Genomic DNA, 18364 nt, shown 5'->3' on the forward strand with positions numbered 1-18364 from the left:
TAAAATTTAAAAAAAAATCTCCTTCACAGTGCTTTAAAAGTTTTGGTTAACGTCCCTAAATGAACATTTAATATATAAATTCATTTTGGTTCCACCCCATTGACATGAAAAATGATGCCTGAGTCAGAATACTAAGTATAAATGCTAAAACTAAGAGAGGAATCCTTCCGTTTCTCACAGTAAAAGAGTATTCTTTCCTACACTTTTCAAAATGTATGTACACGCAAATGTATTCCTTTATTCGGCTAATATATTCAACATCTACTTTACCAGGTACCAAATAAGGTGCTAAACTTCCACTTTTTTTTCTCTTTCAGACTCATTCTAAGTAGAATTGAAAAGGGAGGTAAGCAACACCTCTTGTTCTATTGCACACTCCAAAGTCATGTCATGACTCATTTAGAGGATTTTCCCTCCGGGAGTTTTGGTAACAGTCTTTAGTGAATTCTTACTCCAAAGATCTCTTTTGAGCTCAAAAGCTACTTGCTCTGTGAAGCCCTACCCAATCTTCCCAAGTACAGATAATCATGATTCACCTGTGCCTCCCTGGCCATGTGTCCATGCTGACGTTACCATGGCTTTGGTATCCACTATCGTTACTTGTTTCCAAGTCGCTGCTAGAGGTGAACTCAGTGACAGCAAAATTAGTCTTATGAAGTGATAGATGCCCAGTAGCTAGCAAAGTACATGGCAAATATCAACTGCAACATAGAAATTTGTTGAACGAATAAAGTATTACATAACTGAAACCAGGGTAAATATATCCAGAGGCAGTTCATTAGAAATGGGTTGCTCTATTAAGGAGGTGGACTGTATATAATTGCTTGGTTTTACATACCTCTATTTCCTGCAACATTTGTCGTCCACTCAATTTCACTGCCAGACAGCGATAGCTATTAAGTTGCCATGCCTCTCCCTCTAAGCTTGGATATTCTGTGGCCCTTAAGGGTCAAGTTCCCATGATACCTATCAGACTTAGGAGATAAATCAATTGCAGATAACTAAGTGGAGTATGGCAGGTAGGTGTGGCCTCACTCTGAGAATGGCTGCTTCCAGGAATGAATACAAGTCCTTAGTGGGCTATGTACTTAATAAGAAGGAACAACACAGGTGCCAAAGGCTAGAGGGGAACTTGAAAATTAATCAGTTTTAGAATAAGGTGAATCTCCCACATTAGGTATCTTCATCACACAGCAAGACCTTGAAATTACAGATTTGCAAGTAGAGTCTCAGATTACTATATAGAGAGAATAATCCTACACACACACTCCCTAAATTTAATGGTGACATGTTGCTGACTGAAAGGCACTGTTTGAATTTGTTACTTTAATAAGTTAGTTTGCAAATATATTTTGACAAGTCAGTTTAAGACCCAAATGTCCTAGGGATGCCTGTGTGGCTCAATCAGTTTAGCGTCTGACTTCCGTTTAGGTCATGATCTCACAGTTTGTGGGTTTGAGCCCCATGTTGGGCTCAGTCAGTTAAGTGTCCGACTTTGGCTCGGGTCATGATCTCATGGTCTGTGGGGTTGAGCCCCACATCGGGCTCTGTGCTGACAGCTAGCTCAGAGCCTGGAGCCTGCTTCAGATTCTGTATCTCCCTCTCTCTCTGATCCTCCCCTGCTCATACTGTCTCTCTCTCTCTCTCTCAGAAATAAATGAAACATTAAAAAATTAAAAGAAAAAAGAATTTACATTGTTCAGAAAATGAAGTACAAAGTGAACAGCAAAAATTGTATAGGCAATTTTATCCAATGTTCGAGTATGTGACTGAAATAAATCCGTAACATACAAATAAATGCTATATGCACTGTAGGTGCTTTCTGAGTAATTATGGACTGAATGATAATCTCCCATTCTTGAAAGTGAAGCTGCATACAAGTGACTCCAATTTCTATAAAACTTTAAAAATGATATGAAAAATTTAGATCATTAGGTGGGAAAATTCAACTCTATCCATTTATTCTAAAAGTCATTAAAAACACTGTATGTTTTAAAGTAGTAATTTATTTTGATATTTGAGGATATTATATGTACCCACATGAGGAAAAAATAATACAGCTCTGTGGTTTACAAACTGATACTTATAAGACTGGAAGGTGACTCTGCCTAATTTTACAAGCTAATCCTGGAGAGTAATGGGGGGGGCGCTATTTCTGTTGGGCAGCAGTAGATGCTAAATAATAGTTATCATATGGGGTTTTCAAAATGCTATTTATTTTATTTTCAAATAGAGAGAAAGCAAGCCGAGGAAGGGCAGAGAGAGGGGGAGAGAGCAGAAGAGAGTGAGCGTGACAGTGAGAGAGCGAGAGAGAGAGAGAGAGAGAGAGAGAGAGAGAGAATCCCAAGCAGGCTCCAAACGGTCATCGCAGAGCCTGACACAGGGCTCAGTCTTACAAACGGCAAGATCGTGATCTGAGCTGAAATCAAGAGTCAGATGCTTAATGAACTGAGCCACCCAGGTGCCCAAATATGGTTTTATTTAATTAAAGCAGCTCATACACTCTAGACAGTTTTAAACAAAACAAAAATGATCAAAACTATCAAGACAAATTCCCAGCAGTTATAGGGAGAGCTATCAGCCACAATTTACTGTACCTGTACCAATGCTTTATCATCAGAGCCCCAACATATTCTTATTTTTATTAGTATTATTTAAGGAATTTGCCTCTGTGTATACGTTGTGAGAACACTAAACGAAGTATTTATCATTTTTGTTGCTGAAACCTATCAATATTCTGAGTCACTGGTTAAAACATCCAAGAAAGCATATGCATTTAATTAAAGGTCTAAAATACACTGATGTGTTATAATACTGGTTTGTGGGACATTTGTTTGATAGAAAAAAAGCATGCTAGTCTGTGAGTCATTTGTTTCAAGGTGGCAAAGAAAGATTTTAAGCAGAGACTGCTATGGGGCTTTCCGCTCACTCAACATCCAGGACTGGTACCTTCCCCCAGTAGCATCAACCCTACTGACTACTTGGCTTTTTTCTGCTTTGTTTCTGGTCCATGGAATGCCTGCCATGTTCTGGAGCTCAATTTTGCCATGTTTGGTTTCCTGGTGGTGGTTTTTTTGTTGTAATTGCTAGGTGTTTAAGCAGATGAGGTGATCTGAAACATGACCTTATAGTACTATTCTAACTAAAAGTGTCAGAAGCATCCCTTCCACTTTTAAATATATAATATTCCATCTGGATACAGCCACAAGCACAGAGCTTTTCAGAATAAAAATTATTAAAAAGTGTCACTGAAGTGCAGAGGTTGTGCCTTATTGCCCTTCGTATATTTAACATTGTTTTCAACACATAAAACATTCAGTGAATCGTGTGGGTGGGTGGATGGATGGTGAAGTGATTAGCAATGCCGTTATCAAAGACTGGTTATGAAAAAGTGTCATTAAATCATGGACGCACATATAAAGGACTAGAATATAGAAATACAGGTAGGAACCAGAAGACTTTGAGAGTGAGTCCTCATAAACCAACCTCTAAGTATTGGAGTTGACTGCACACATAAATCTGAGATACCAGAGTCTCTAGCCATAGTTATCTGTAAAAGTGACAGCAGACTGGACCCAGGATAAGGTCATACAAATGCAAATGTAAGAAAATGTATATTAGTTTTTTTCTTTACTTATAAGTTATGGTAGCATTCAAATATTGCTTTAAAAGGCAATTAGATTCATGGTTAAACATTTATCATTTGCCTATAAATCTTTGATAAGTTAACTAAAGCAGTGCATGCAGACGTGTCTTATGAGCTTGGCCTTTCCATGATAAGCTGTTTTCTTTTATTAAGAACAAAAAATAAATCATCTTCTAGCCTCTAGACTCATATCTTATCCTATGTAATTCTCAAAAATGTTGTCTCAATGACTTTATCCCATTTCCTCAGTAGTTTAAGTTATCTCTGAAGCCACCAATAGGCTAAAATAATAAATATAGTTATGACATCAAAACTTAGAGTTGCCCAAGCATCATGAATCTGAGGGAAAATAAAAAATGTGGACACAGAACAGCTAAAAAAAGAAACACAGTAGAAAACAGAAGTCCTAGGTTAAAGAACTCCAACAGCCATTCTTTACTGAGCATTTACTAAATGTACGATGCTAAGTGATTTATATATACTCACGGTCAGAAACAGGACTGAGGAGGTTGAATAATATGCTCAGAGCCTAGATTACAGAGCTAGCGAGTGGAGGAGATGAGAACTGAAACCATGTCTACCTAAGCCCATGTGCCAATTCACTAACAAACTTTGTACAGAAGGCTAACTATAAGGTCTCTGAGCACTGACTGCATACAGCCTGCTTGAGATTCTCTCTCCCTCTCTCTCTGCCCCACTCCCCCCCAGTCTCCCTGTCACTCACAAAATAAATAAAGAAACTTAAAAAAAAAAAAAAAGAAAGGGCCAACATAAGGTGCCTTGGAAGAGAGAATAATATACCATTATCCAAAGTGGAAGAGAAAAGAAAATTTTCAATGAACTTGAATATCAAGTGCTTAGGACAAAGGTTAATCGGATGTCTACTCACAATTATTTTATTCAAATTCTTCACATAACTCTTTGATGCCAGAGTTTGATAGCCCTGGAAGTAGCGTTTAGTCACTCAGTAGTTTTCTAGCATACGGTAACCCCACATCCACCTAAGGTACTGAGGCACAGCTTTGTTTTATACTTTGTGTATAATGTCACTGGAACTTTTCATGTAAATCTTAAGTGCTAATTTGTGTAATATTAGTGCAGGTGGTTTTTGATGCATCTTGTAAAGTGTATCTGTCTTATCCACAACAGAAAGACATGTGGAATTGCTTTTTATTTTATTTTTTTTAATGTTTTATTTATTTCTAGGAGATAGAGAGAGACAGCGTGAGCAGGGGAGGGTCAGAGAGAGAGGGAGTGACAGACTCTCAAACAGGCTCCAGGCTCTGAGCTGGCAGTCAGCACAGAGCCCGACGCGGGGCTCGAACCCACGAACCACGAGATCATGACCTAAGCCAAAGTCGGACACTTAACCGACTAAGCCACCCAGGAGCCCCGGTATTGCTTTTTAAATTGTTCTTTAAAAGACTTGTATACAATGACATTCAAGGCTTGAATTTATGAGATCATACTTCCTGGTATAGTAAACAAATCAGTGTTAAATTTCTTTGTCCCCTTCAAAAAAAAATCCATCTGATAATCTCTAGACATTCTAATTTAATATTGAGAGATTAGGTCACATTAGTTTGACATAATACTGTTTTGTTCAATAAGATAATTCAGACAGTAAGCTATCCGCAAAAAAGAGTTAAGTTAGAAATCAAATACAAGGTCCCCTTTTTCTATGGGGAAATTTCAATGAACAAAAGAACTTTCCTACTACTAGTATCAAGCCATTTAAGGGTTGATTTTGTTTGATTCCAACTATGTACTTCTAAGCTATAAAGCAAGAGTTCTTTAAAAAGATTTTTAAAGCTTTACTAGGACAATTAAAAACCAAAAATAGCAAGAAATTAGAAAAAAAACTACAGTTTATAGTAAAAGACAAAACTAAAAGAAAAGGCATCGAATTTAATGCTAAACGTACCTGTGGGGGAAAAAAATAGCATACAGGTGATTTTGTTCTGTTTGAAGCTACATCATAATTTTATAATTGAAAAGAGGTCTAGAATTCCTTATAAAGAAAAAAGATCAGAAATAAAAGTGGACAAGAACTGATAACATGCTTAAATTATCAGCCAAAAAGGGACCAAAGCTGTGAGTTAGAGGAATGGATATGTAGGCAGACAACAGGAGATTCTGGACAGCAATATACAGTTCTCAGCTCAGACACAATACTTGTTGGAAATGATTTCTCATAACACAGTAAGAAAGAGAAACTGTAAGCTTGAGAAAGGCAGGCACAGGCTCTCTCCTGACTGTAAGCTCCATGCAGACAGGGACTGTGTCTGTTTTCTGTATCCATGTCTTTCTGGTATTCTAGAAATTGTCAGACATGTGGATAAACAATAGGTATTCATTGGAAGTGAGAAAGGAAAGGAGGGATGAAAAGTCAGATTTCATTAAAACACACTGTGATTCTCATTTTCTTCCACTATCAATAAGGGGATTGGGCTAAACTATTTCTTGGGCTTCTTTCAGTTTTAATAATTGATCATTCCAGGTCTAAATAAAGATTGTTCCTGATAAACAGAATCTAAAGGGAGGGGACAAAGACATTTCCAAGGACACAGGAACGAAAAAGATGACCTGAAACAGAGTAATGATATGTACAACCAAAGGGATTTTAATTTTAAGAACACAGATGGAGAATTTAAGTTAGAACATTGGCAAGGCTGAGGTTCAACTACACTTATTCAATGATTATGGCTGGCAAAGTTTAGTAACAAAGGTAAATAACTACAGGTAGGTGTCACATCTTTAAATATTGCCCTAATTGTATCAGTGCATAGTGATCTGCCCTCACTTAAATATTTTATAGTGATTAGAAACATTGCACTTGGCAGTTGGGAAGGAAGGCTGCTTTTGATGGGATATAACTGTGATTGGAAATAAGGTTTTTAAAGATGTAGTTAAGTTAAAACGAGGTCACTAGCGTGGGCTCTGACCCAACATGACTGGTGTCCTTATAAAAGGAAGGTATTTTGGGCAGTTTTATTTTTTTTATTTTTTATTTTCTTACAAATAGTTTATTGTCAAATTAGTTTCCACATAACACCCAGTGCTCATCCCCACAAGTGTCCTCCTCCATGCCCATCACCCCTCCCCCACATATCCATCAGTCCTCAGTTGTTGTCAGCATTCAAGAGTCTCTCATGGTTTGCTTCTCTCCCTTTCCCCCACCATTTCCCCCCTTCTTCTCCCNATTTTGAGCAGTTTTAAAAGATATAGATACTCACTGGGGGAAAGCCATGTGAAAACACAGGCAAAGAATGGCCATCCACGAGCCAAGGAGAGAGGCCTCTGAAGAAGCCAACCCTGTACCTTGATTTCGAATTTCTAGCCTCCAGAACTGTGAGAAGATTCAATTCTCCTAAGTCACTCAATCTATGGTGCTTTGTTATGTGGCCCTCGCACACTAAATCACACCTCCACCAATCTCTGCAATCTCTTCTGTAGTTTATTTCTGGCGTAACAGCCTGCTTAGTTCTCAAGAGTTATACATGAAGCTTATGTCAAAACATTTATTAATACATGATATTAAGAAAGCCTGTAGTTTTTGATCATCGATAAACTGGAAGGCAGACCATGACAGATCACAATAAAGTATCATATTCTAGAATCTACAATCAACATGAAACTCCACAACGGAGTATTTCCAGGGAGGGTAAACAATGAGGTGAGAAACAACTCAGCCCTACACTCAGAAACTCAATCTGTACTATAGTCATATAAACTTTCTGCTACAAAAGTCAAAGTTAAAGAAGTATAGACTATTAAATGGAAACTCCTGCTAAGGCCTACTTACTGATAAAGAACACCTCTCAACAGTAGTTTGGATTATGCACAACATGCAAAGTGCTGGCAATTGTGATAAAGACGTAACAGTAACCAGAGAAAAGCCTGGTAGTAGGCGCTAAGAAATTTAGAAAGCAGGGCTAAACTATATCCAACTCACACTAGTCCTCTCCTCAGCCCCAACCAAAGGTATTTGGCACAATTGTAAAGCTCAAAAGATAGAAGGACCGTGAAATCATCATTTTTCCAAACTCTGCTCATCCCTAACCATACTGCCCTCATGATTCCTTCTCATAATCAATATTTTGAACAAATCAGGCTCTTTCTCCTGGTGAGGATGATTTTACTATGCCTGTAGATGATACTGCAGCTACCGCGGACTCTCAGCTCCTTATCCACTCTTCGCCAAGAACCTTGCTCTCCACCCTGCCTGTGCAGCTCACTCTCACAAAAGGACACTGGAGACTGTCATTTAACAATAAACGCACCCCTCCACAAACTCGATTTCAGGCATCCTTTCTCTGATCACAAACTGCTTTCTTTATAGTTTGTGCCCCTCCCTCGTTCCCCAATTTGAATAAATCCTCAGCTCCTCTGCCATGTCCAATTCATTGACTTTTCACACTACTTTACCATCCTCTCATCTCTCTAATATCTTCATATCTTCCTTTACCCAGCCTCACTTCCACATGGAATCATTACTATTGCTCCCCTGTATTTCTGTAACCTCCTTGCCCTCTCTTGCTCCATCACACGTGCCTGGATCAATTCAACTTTCCAACTGACTCCTCACCTTTGGTGAGACAACTCATCATGGATGAGTAACAACATTCACATTGGCTGTTCTCACTTTAAAGTCATGAGCATTGGCCTCAAGCAGGCCCTTCATAATGCTCCCTGGTCTTGTTTTACATTCCTAGTTTAACTCACTCACTTCTAGACTACATTTTGTACCTCCTCTTTTCCTAAACTTCCACATTGTTTTCCTTCTTCTCATATTCAGTTGATGACCTTGCTTCTTATTTGTTGAGAAAACAGAGGCAATCAAAAGAGTACATCTAAATGTTCCCACATGCCAATCTACCAACTTACCTTCTAGAGAAGGAATGAATTCTTTGCCACCCTACCCAAGACCAATGGTACTACTGGATCCCATCCCATGCCCTACCCAGTAATCTCTCTCCTGCATTATTGGCTTTTCTCACTTTACAAGATCATTGCCATCAGCATAGAAACATGTTGAGTTAGTCCCCATCTTTATAAAGCCATTACCTGGCCCCATACTCTCCCTCTAACTACTGTCCCATTTGCTTTGTCCAAAAACCCTTGATTCCTACCATTATAAACCCTTCTCTTTCTCTTGTAGTCCACATATCCACTCCATTGGTGCATCCTTTCGGTTCTTCCTAAATATATTCAGAAACCAGTTACTTCTCACTGTCTCCACCTTTATACCTTTGTTCAAGTCACCATGATCTCCCACTCAGATTACTGAAATATGTGCAACTCCTCTATATTTTATTCCTCATAATTTCACCTGTAAGTATTATATAATGTAATCACAGCAGTATAATTATCAAAACCTCCCACAGCTTCCACCTCACTTGGAGTAAAAGCCAAAAGCCTTACAAAGGACTTTCAAAGACCTCTGTGATTCAAATCCCTTTTCCCCCCTCCTACCGCAACCCCATCTCCTTCTTTTCCATTTGGCTGAACTGTTTTAACAACACTGGTATCCATGCTATTTTTCAAATATGACCAGAACACTGCAGCCTCTATGGCCAGGGTCTTTCTCCTATAATTTCTTCCCCCATGGAGAAGCATCACTTACTGCCTCATGTTTGGATCCGTTGTCTTCTCAAAAACCACCTTACTTACGACACTTTCCTGATCTTCTCCACATAAAACAGCATCTCCGCTGCCAATACTCTCCCGTCCTTCTTTCTCTCCTTTTTTCACTCTTTTCATGGCACTTAAGACTATGGGATGTATCATATATTTATTGCTTGTCTAGTGTTTATCTCTTACTACTCGGAATCAGGCAAGAACTTTGTTTTGTTCATTGATTCTCCAATGCCTAGAATAGTGCCTGGTGCACATTAGGCCCTCAGTAAAACTTGTCAAATGAATGAACCAGTATTATCATCAGCATCATTGTCAGTATCATCTTTATTATCCAAATGCCCAGGCCTAAAGGGTTCATGCACAGCAACTCTATGACTTTAAGTGAAACACAACCTAAAACAGGGTGACCTTGCTGGGAGAAGGGTTTAGAAGGAACATAACCAGCACTTACTGGAAACACTGAAGTACACTTTACTTGCGAAGGCCAGAAGAGGAAAATCATTTCATGCCTCAAGAATTAGGTTTTAATCAAAACTAGCAGAACATAGTCACAAGCAGATTTTATTCCTTAACAGAGCACTTCCATTAGAACAGCTGTGTGTTATTCTATTTCATCACTTGAATCCACAAAATAAAAGTATATGAATAATTAATAGAAGGGAAAGCTGAAAAAAAGAGAATGTGATTTTCCAAAATCACTGACTTAAAATCTTCTATCAGTGTTGTTGTTGTTATTTTACATGTTATAGTCCAACAGTGTTTTCTTTTTCTTATCTAGAACTATGTCTCTATCATTTTCAAGTAGAAAAAGAAAATTTACCCAACAGGTAATATGAATAACCAAGTCGAAAGGGTTCAAAGTAAAATAAACTTCAAGGTCTTATCGTTTTGAAGCAAATTTATTACATAGATGACATCTTCCTTTCTTCCTTTAGAAGATGCATGTGTTAGTCATTATTTTTCCAATGGGGACAGAATTCTAACATCACATTAAAATGTACAGATTTACAATGAGAACTTGCATTGCATGTAAAGAGTAAAATACACACACACACACACACGCACAAAACAAAGCAAGCCGATGTGTAATATATGAGAAAATGGGCATGAAGCAGTATTAAATAAACAAAAGGAAAGCTAATAAGGCAAAGAATTTAAATGATACCTAGATCTAAGAATTAATGTGTCAGTTGATAACATTTCAGAATATCCGCTTCTCAGAAGATGCATGCAACTTAAATTAAATGCCTAAACACTGACAGTTAGAAATGGGGCGTGGGAATGAAATTCTGCGATGACTGTTTCAGCTATTTGTCTAGAATTTTGAGTGTTTACTTTGCCAAAATCAAAATGAATCATAAAAGGTCCCCACCATCTGCGGTCAACTTACTTTACAGTGGTCGTACTGGAGTTGTAAGGCTGGAACATCCCCTCCAATTGGCATTTGCTTTTGAAGCTCTTCATCTTTCATATTCAGCCATTTGATCAATTCTTCTAAAGATGTCAGCAACCTGTTCCATTTCTCAGCACTGGCCTCCAAATGGGCCCTGTGGAGAGGTAGTATGACTACAGTTAGAAGTCTGAATTGCATTCAGAAAATTATATATCTTGCCTTACACTAATAATCTTGTATGACTAATGTTCACATCCAAGAAAGAGGCTGACTCTTTGTAAAAAAACAAAAAATCCTATAAGAAACATTTATTTTGAAGAAGCTAGACTATGCAGATATGTTGGTAATATCTATCAAAATTCAAAATGGATAACTACACACCACAAAGGCATAAATATGAGGCTTCCAAGAAAACTTTCCAATATATACAGTTATAAAAGCAAGCTTCAGTAGCTTATGTATAGTATATATGCATGCTGAAGTATAATTTTCTTCTCCTTTTATCCAGCTATATGAAGAAAGTGATAGAGAGGAAAAGAGAAACTGTATGCATATAAAATGTATAGAATGATACATACCAGATGGGCTTACATCTGAGAACATAGTAAACGTTTAATTTTTATATATTTATGTACTAATTGAGTATGTACAACAGGCCCATGTTATTTTTCTTTCTAAAAGAGCTAATTAATTTTTTAGGAAAGGAAACTACTAATGCCTTAATGTCCCTTAAAACTGAATAAATTACTAAAAGCACAACATCATCTGCATTTACCTCAAAAAGTTGCAAAACAACTAGCCATTGCTTGCATAGAACACTATTTGGCTCAAGGCTGACTGGTGTCCAATGACAAATGTCTACTGTGAACAGAAAACAATCGGGCAGAAATCGTTGATTGCGGTACTTTGTACTCTGGCTTAAAGGTGAGGTCTTTGCTTCAATAACAATTTCAGGGTTTAGTACAGAAAAGTACCTTCAGATTCTTAACTTATGAACTTTATAGTCAGGAAACCATATTTCAGAAATACATTTTCGTGTGATTAACATTCAGTAAAAGTAGGGGCGCCTGGGTGGTTCAGTCAGTTAAGCGTCCGACTTCTGCTCAGGTCATGATCTCAAGGTTCGTGGGTTCAAGCCCCGTGTCGGGCTCTGTGCTGACAGCTCAGAGCCTGGAGCCTGCTTTGGATTCTGTGTCTCCCTCTTTCTCTGCTCCTCCCTAGCTTGCACCTTGTTTCTCTCTCTCTCAAAAATAAACACTAATAAATAAATAAATAATCAATAAAAGTAAAAGCCCTTGAAAATAAAAATGCAAATAAAAGCACAAATTTGGGGCCTTGAAGAAAGCCCACTTACTCAGCCTCAAGCCTACAACTCATGAGCTGGATTTGAAAAGGGGGATCAGTCAGAAACAACTCCAGGGACTCAGCCCTGCACCATCCCAGTGGGCGGACGGTGAATGTTGACTTAAGTGTTCAACTGTGTGAAATGGAATTACCTTGACCTTTCAGACTGAGAGGTGCAGGGCTGATGGAAACAGACCTCAGCCTTGTTATACAACAAAGGTCACTCATTTGGGACAACTTCAGGTGCAAGAAACTTCTGCTGATCAGGTTTCATATCCTCTCATTTAGCTATCACCTTGACATTAGCATTATGATCCCCACTTCCACAAAACTGCTCCTTCCCTGAGTGATATGAGACCAACCAACCAAGTATGGCCTCCAGCGTCCCTCAGCTCTATCAATAATTTCCTTTTTACACATCTGATTTACTTGAGCTTCTGTCCCAAAGCTGATAGCTCTTCTATAGTTAATTCAAACAAGTATTTCCCCACTGATCACATTAGGTGGTACTCCAGTAGTGAATATTCAACAACATCCTAAGTCTTTGTTTAAAAGTTCATAATGTTTTCAGAAGAACAACTATCTGATCTCTAGTTGATCTCTTGTTCATAAAATAATGACCATGGTCTATCAGCCAATATTCTTGGCTAAAAGAAAAAAAAATGGAGTTCTATAGATCTCTAAAATACCATAAACCAACATTCAGTCACATACAAAAGGCCAACTGTCCTCCAATCTATTTATAGTTCCACTATCAGCTGGCTAATATAAAACAAACTATTCAAACCCTACACTTCTATATCTTATTCGAAAGAGCTAGGTATGAAATAATAAAAAATGATTTATAAATAACAGAAAGAAGTTTGAGGTATTTTATAATTCTTTGAGAATTATATGATTAAAAGTTTCATGTTATTCTCCTGCATTTATAATCTTTTCTATTCATTCTACAGGTGGTATGATTGACCTCACTTTACAAAATTTTGCTTTAATGAGATCCTGATTCTGCTTGAGTGCCAGCATTCCTGTGTTCATATTAATTTTAGGCCAAATATGTAATTACCTATCCCTGATAAACAGTAATTTTACTTGTCACCGAACAGAACTAAATAATTTCAATTATATTAACTGAAAACTCTGCCACTTACAGATCATTTTGCCATAAATATATTCAACTGAGGTATTGCAATTTCTTTCTAGTAGTTTTAAATGCAAGAAAAAAATGACAGCTAGAAATCAGAGGCCTTTAGTCAATCAAGACATGCTTCAGAGTCTCTGTGTGCGAAACACTTAAGCACATACCCTGACCTCTTATTTTAGATAATTTGATTCTGCTTCTTTAATGCGTGTAGTTTAACTCTTTAATCAATAACCAAATCGACATTACATTCCTTTGAAATCCAGTTACACACACGCATTGTATTGAAGAGCATAGAGATGTTTTTTCTCAATGCAGTTAACTCTTTTGACTGCACAAAGTAATGAAATTGATCACTGAAATCTACTGCATCCAGCACCTGAAGGGCTCTTCATAAAGATGAAGACAGTGGTTTTTAAAGAGAGATACTGAAGTGACTTTGAAACAAATGAGAATACATCGGTATACGTATTTCTCTGCATCTTCCTTCTTCCTTCATAAAAAGCAAGCTAGATTTGGCAGAATTTTTGCCTGGAAAATCTGTTCTGGTTATTCTCCAATAGATTATAACTATGTGTTCAGTGGATTACTACCATATGCCCAAATAAATGCATCTTCCGTAGTAGCCTTCAGTGTTCTAGTTCCAATCCAATACTTTCATCTTTCAAGATGAAAGCCTTTTCTTGGGCACTGGGTTGGATGCTTCACAAGTAGAAACTTTAAATTTGTTTCTGGTATACTTGTCCTTTCTCATTTTAACTCTAAAATTTTAAAGCTTCCCTTTCCCCGTAACTATAGATGACCAGTCATCAATCATATATTCATAATCTTAAAACATTTCTTTTTCTTTTTTTAAGCTCAGCATGGAGCCCAATATGGGGGCTTGAGCTCATGACCCTGAAATGAAGATCTGAGCTGAGGTCAACAGCTGGACACTTAACCGACTGAGCAACCCAGGAGCCCCATACCATTTCTTTACCTAGCACATATCTGTGGGCACTCATATTCTGGATAATGGACTTATTATCCTAATTTTCACTTGATTCAGTTCATTCTTTGGGTGCTTTTCATGTTCAAAACAAGAAATACTTTCACTGAATAGATTAGCAACCTGTGTACAGAATATGCATTATATGTTAGCTCCTTTTAGATTGAATCATTTATTTTACAGCTTGTTCAATGTTGTTAAATGAGCAACTGCTTTTTATTTTTTAAAATTTTCTTTAAAAAAATTTTTTTTATGTTTTTATTTTATTTTTGAGAGACAGAGACAGAGAGCAAGTGGGGGAAGGGGCAGAGAGAGAAGGAGACACAGAATGTGAAGCAGGCTCCAGGCTCTGAACTGTCAGCACAGAGCCCGATGCGGGGCTCGAACCCATGGACTGTGAGATCATGATCTGAGCCAAAGTTGGATGCTTAACCGACTGAGCCACCCAGCCACACCAAGCAGCTGCTTTTTAAAAATATATAATGCGAAAAACTTCCCAGAAGGTAAGAATCCATTAAAATGGCAGCTTATTATTCAAATATAGTAGAAAAAGAATTATGGAAGAAACTGTGAATTAATAACTATTTTAAATCACAAAAGCCTTTACTTCCCATTATGGCTTTAAAGAAGTTTTTATTTCTTCTCCTAATGTACAGGTATGAAAAAGAGAGCAAACAGTGGAAATGAGTAAGCAGGGGCATTTATAAAAATAAAATACAGCTTTTCACTTATTCACTACAAATATTGATAGAGCACTCACTCTGGTATCAGGCACTGCACTATTTCAGAAATAAAACATCCTGGAAGCAAGTTAGAAGAAAGGAAAGTAAACCAAATATACTAAGATACAAGAAACCTAACAACAGCTCCTTGAAGGAACCACAGCTCGGGGAAGAAACCTGCTCGGGAAACCAAGGAGAGAATTTGGGATCCAAACTAAAGTCTAAACTCATTCCACTCCATTGCTTTCATTACGGGCAGCATTTAAGAGGGCAGAAACTGTTTGGACATACAAGTGAAGCTACATTTGCAAAGAAGGTCCACCAAAGTCTACAATGCCTCAAATTAAGATGAGCAAATACATAGTGTCCCCTATTATGCAAGGAATGCACAGAATTAAATGTTCAATTTGGTGTGTTTACAACAAATGAAATTCATTTTTCATTTACGGTGAAACCCATAGATTATATATCGAGTTATAATGAATGAAAATACCTTTAGTGCAAGAATAACCAGTTACATTAAAAAAGAGTTATTCTTGCTCCCAGAAAGGGAGTTCAGAAAACTAGGAGAAAAAGGAATTCAGCCTATGCTGAAAAGAACACCAAAGCTGTGCTTCCAATATGGTAACAACATGTAGCTATTTCCATTTATATTGAAGTTAATTAAAATAAATAAAATTCAAAATTCACATTATTGGTTGCACTAGCCACATTTCAAGCACCCAATACACCACAGGTGGCTAGTGGCTACCACGCTGAATGGTACAGATACAGAACACTTCTATGTTCTCACAAAGTTCTACCATAAAGTGCTGAACCAAGAGGGGAAAAAAGAAAGAAGAGAGGAACAGAATCTTCCTCTGTTCAACTTAAGAAAAAGAAATTTTAGTAGTTTTACAATATAGTTAGTAAAATCAATTGGCTAAGGCTAAAAGTGGTGTCAGTGACATTGTAAAATGTGATAACATTAGATGTAATCATGATGTTAAAGGTTAATCTTCTCTAAGGGCTCTTAAAAGGGTGCCCTGAATTTATAAGAGGCTCATAAAAGAAAGGGAAGACAGATTTTATCTTTGAACTCTGTTTTCATTAGATTTGACAATTTCACTGGCCTTTGAAACCATATGTTAATAAGAATCTATATTTAACATCATTAAGCTGATAAGTGGATAATTAACATAATCCTAAATTAAATAGATTTAACATAAAAACTTAAGCCATGTCATTCATATTAGTGAATTTATTTCCAATTCACATTTTTCCCAGGAGTGAAAAATATTGTCAAATTTCCTAAGAGTCTATCTTCTAGCTGAAGTTTCAAATCATTAGCTATTATCTCTTCTATCAATGTAAGTGAAATATATACTTGTATGTATTGCTTTTAGATTGCAAAGAATATTTTGCACATTGGACTTCAGTATTTAAAAGTATAATCAAGAGGTGTCTGGGTGGCTCAGCTGGTTAAGTATCCAACCCTTGATTTCAGCTCAGGTCATGATCTCAGGGTCGTGAGATTGAGCCTCAACTGGGGCTCCACGTTGGGGTGCAGACTGCTTAGCATTCTCTCTCCCTCTCAAAAAAAAAGTGTACTCAAAGTTATCCAAAAAGACTGCAAAATAATATTTAAGATATTAACACAAGGTATTGAGCCACATATTATTACACAGTTCCAATCGCCATACCATAGTCAAAGGAGGTAATGCCTGTAAAGCACTCAGCATAGGTCTAATGCATGAACATTCAATAAACATTAGCTGTTATTATAATCTTAGGCAGACATTCTCTTTCTAAAAATGATGATAAATTAGAGCAAATTTTCCCTGCCATGACAACATCGACTTTAGCACAATTAAGCACAATCTGAAATACTGAATGCATAGAAAGGACAAAAATCAGATGGCTCCATTCTTAGGAAAGAATGGAGGAAGGCCACATGCAGAGGGAGAAGTTTGGGGAGCTAACCAGGAATCAAAATCTTTACGAAGCAGGGATGGTGGTACATAGACAGAGTATCATTCAGAATCACAACACTAATTGTAAGAAGACAGTCAAATTATAGTAGAAGAAACATCATCATTTTTTACTTTCTCGTACAACAGTAGAAAACCCAGAACCAAGAACTGGGGATAGGGAGTGTGGATATCAGATTGTCAGAGACTTAAAAGGGGGAAACAAGAAATAAAAGGGGAAGAGGAAATTCACCTGACATTACTGAAAGGGCTTATTTAAATGGAATCCAAGTGGAGTAGAAGGGGTTGATGGGAATCTGAAAAGAAGAAGGGTTTAAGCAACTGAAGATTAGGAGAAAGGAAAGCAGGTTTGGACGAACAGAGTAAAAACCTAAGTGTTCCACACTGGAGATTATTAAAGGATGTGCATTTTTAGACAATCTAGTTGCAATATAGATGAATTATATAAACAGGCTAAAAATACAAAGTTAGGTAAAAATCTATAGATGGTCCTGGTATATAATAAACTAATGAAAGATACCCTCTTCACTAAGGCTGTAACTTTAATTTGAACGGGAAGCTGACTTATCAGTGATGTCGCAAATGATTCCAATTTGATACAACAGAAGACTCTTCTCTAACTAACACGGCAAGAGCAGTGGCATTCAGTTGCACATGGCCAAGTAGAATATAGTAAAATAAAATGTGTGCTCTGAAGAACGGTCTGCCCTTGGTCTCCTGCAGACTAATCATCTCAGGGATGCCAAGATAACACAGGATGTCAACTGAGTCCCAGGTATGGCCAGGTCTGTGGGACTTAGAAAGGGACAAAGGCTTTTTATAGACAAAGTAAAAAGAAACTTGGAAGTCAAAATAGTGACACTCAGGATGACAGCTGAGAAAGAGATGAAGAATAAAAGGGAAGTCAGATGCTCGAATCAATGAGGAAAGCAGAGGAGTATCTTACGGTTCAGGAGGGGGCAGAAATGGTAGAGGGCAACATAATAGATGTATTCACTTCTAAGGAGACGCTGTTGAGATACAGCGGCAATGCCTAAAAGATAACAAGGAGGCTTTCAACTTCTTTCTTACCCCTGGGTGGCAGGGCTCCTGTTCAGCCAGTGTGTCTGCACAAGCCATACTGGAAGTTTATGGCTGGCATTATGGTTTTTTGGTGTCTGCAGCAGTTATTAAATATTCAGAATATTCCCAGCAGCTGCCAGGTGAGGAAAATGGGAAAATTACACTCTATCAAAGAGTTTTAAATGGACAATTAAGGGGAAAGCCAACCTTCAAGTATATGGAAAGGCAGTAGAAGAGTTTACAGAAGTATTAAAATACAAAATTTGTTCATGAGAGAAGCCAGTGTAAGGGTAGGCTGTGCTTGAGAGGAACCAGGAGGAAAGAATAAAGGAGCAGAAATTCAGTGTGATTCAGCGGCATCACCTTCATTAAGGACTGAAAGAGGCAGGTGCCTGGGGCATAGGTTGCCTCTTCATATTTGTTAATGAGAACACTTTCCCACCCAGCCCCAGTTGACGGCA

At 37.6% G+C, this 18364-nt stretch overlaps 1 protein-coding gene across 3 annotated transcripts in view; it reads right to left on the reverse strand.

Annotated features, from left to right (window-relative positions):
• UTRN (utrophin) overlaps positions 1-18364 on the reverse strand; it is a 563065-nt gene that overhangs the window by 129082 nt on the left and 415619 nt on the right. For all 3 annotated transcript variants that reach the window (XM_077776104.1, XM_077776105.1, XM_077776103.1), the window contains one exon: positions 10677-10833. In XM_077776104.1, the coding sequence (XP_077632230.1) occupies positions 10677-10833 (157 nt within the window). The remainder of the gene's footprint in view (positions 1-10676; positions 10834-18364) is intronic.

This window comes from Crocuta crocuta, unplaced genomic scaffold (assembly GCF_008692635.1).
Source record: "Crocuta crocuta isolate KB4526 unplaced genomic scaffold, BGI_CrCroc_1.0 scaffold25, whole genome shotgun sequence".
NCBI classification, from domain to species: Eukaryota; Metazoa; Chordata; class Mammalia; order Carnivora; family Hyaenidae; genus Crocuta; species Crocuta crocuta.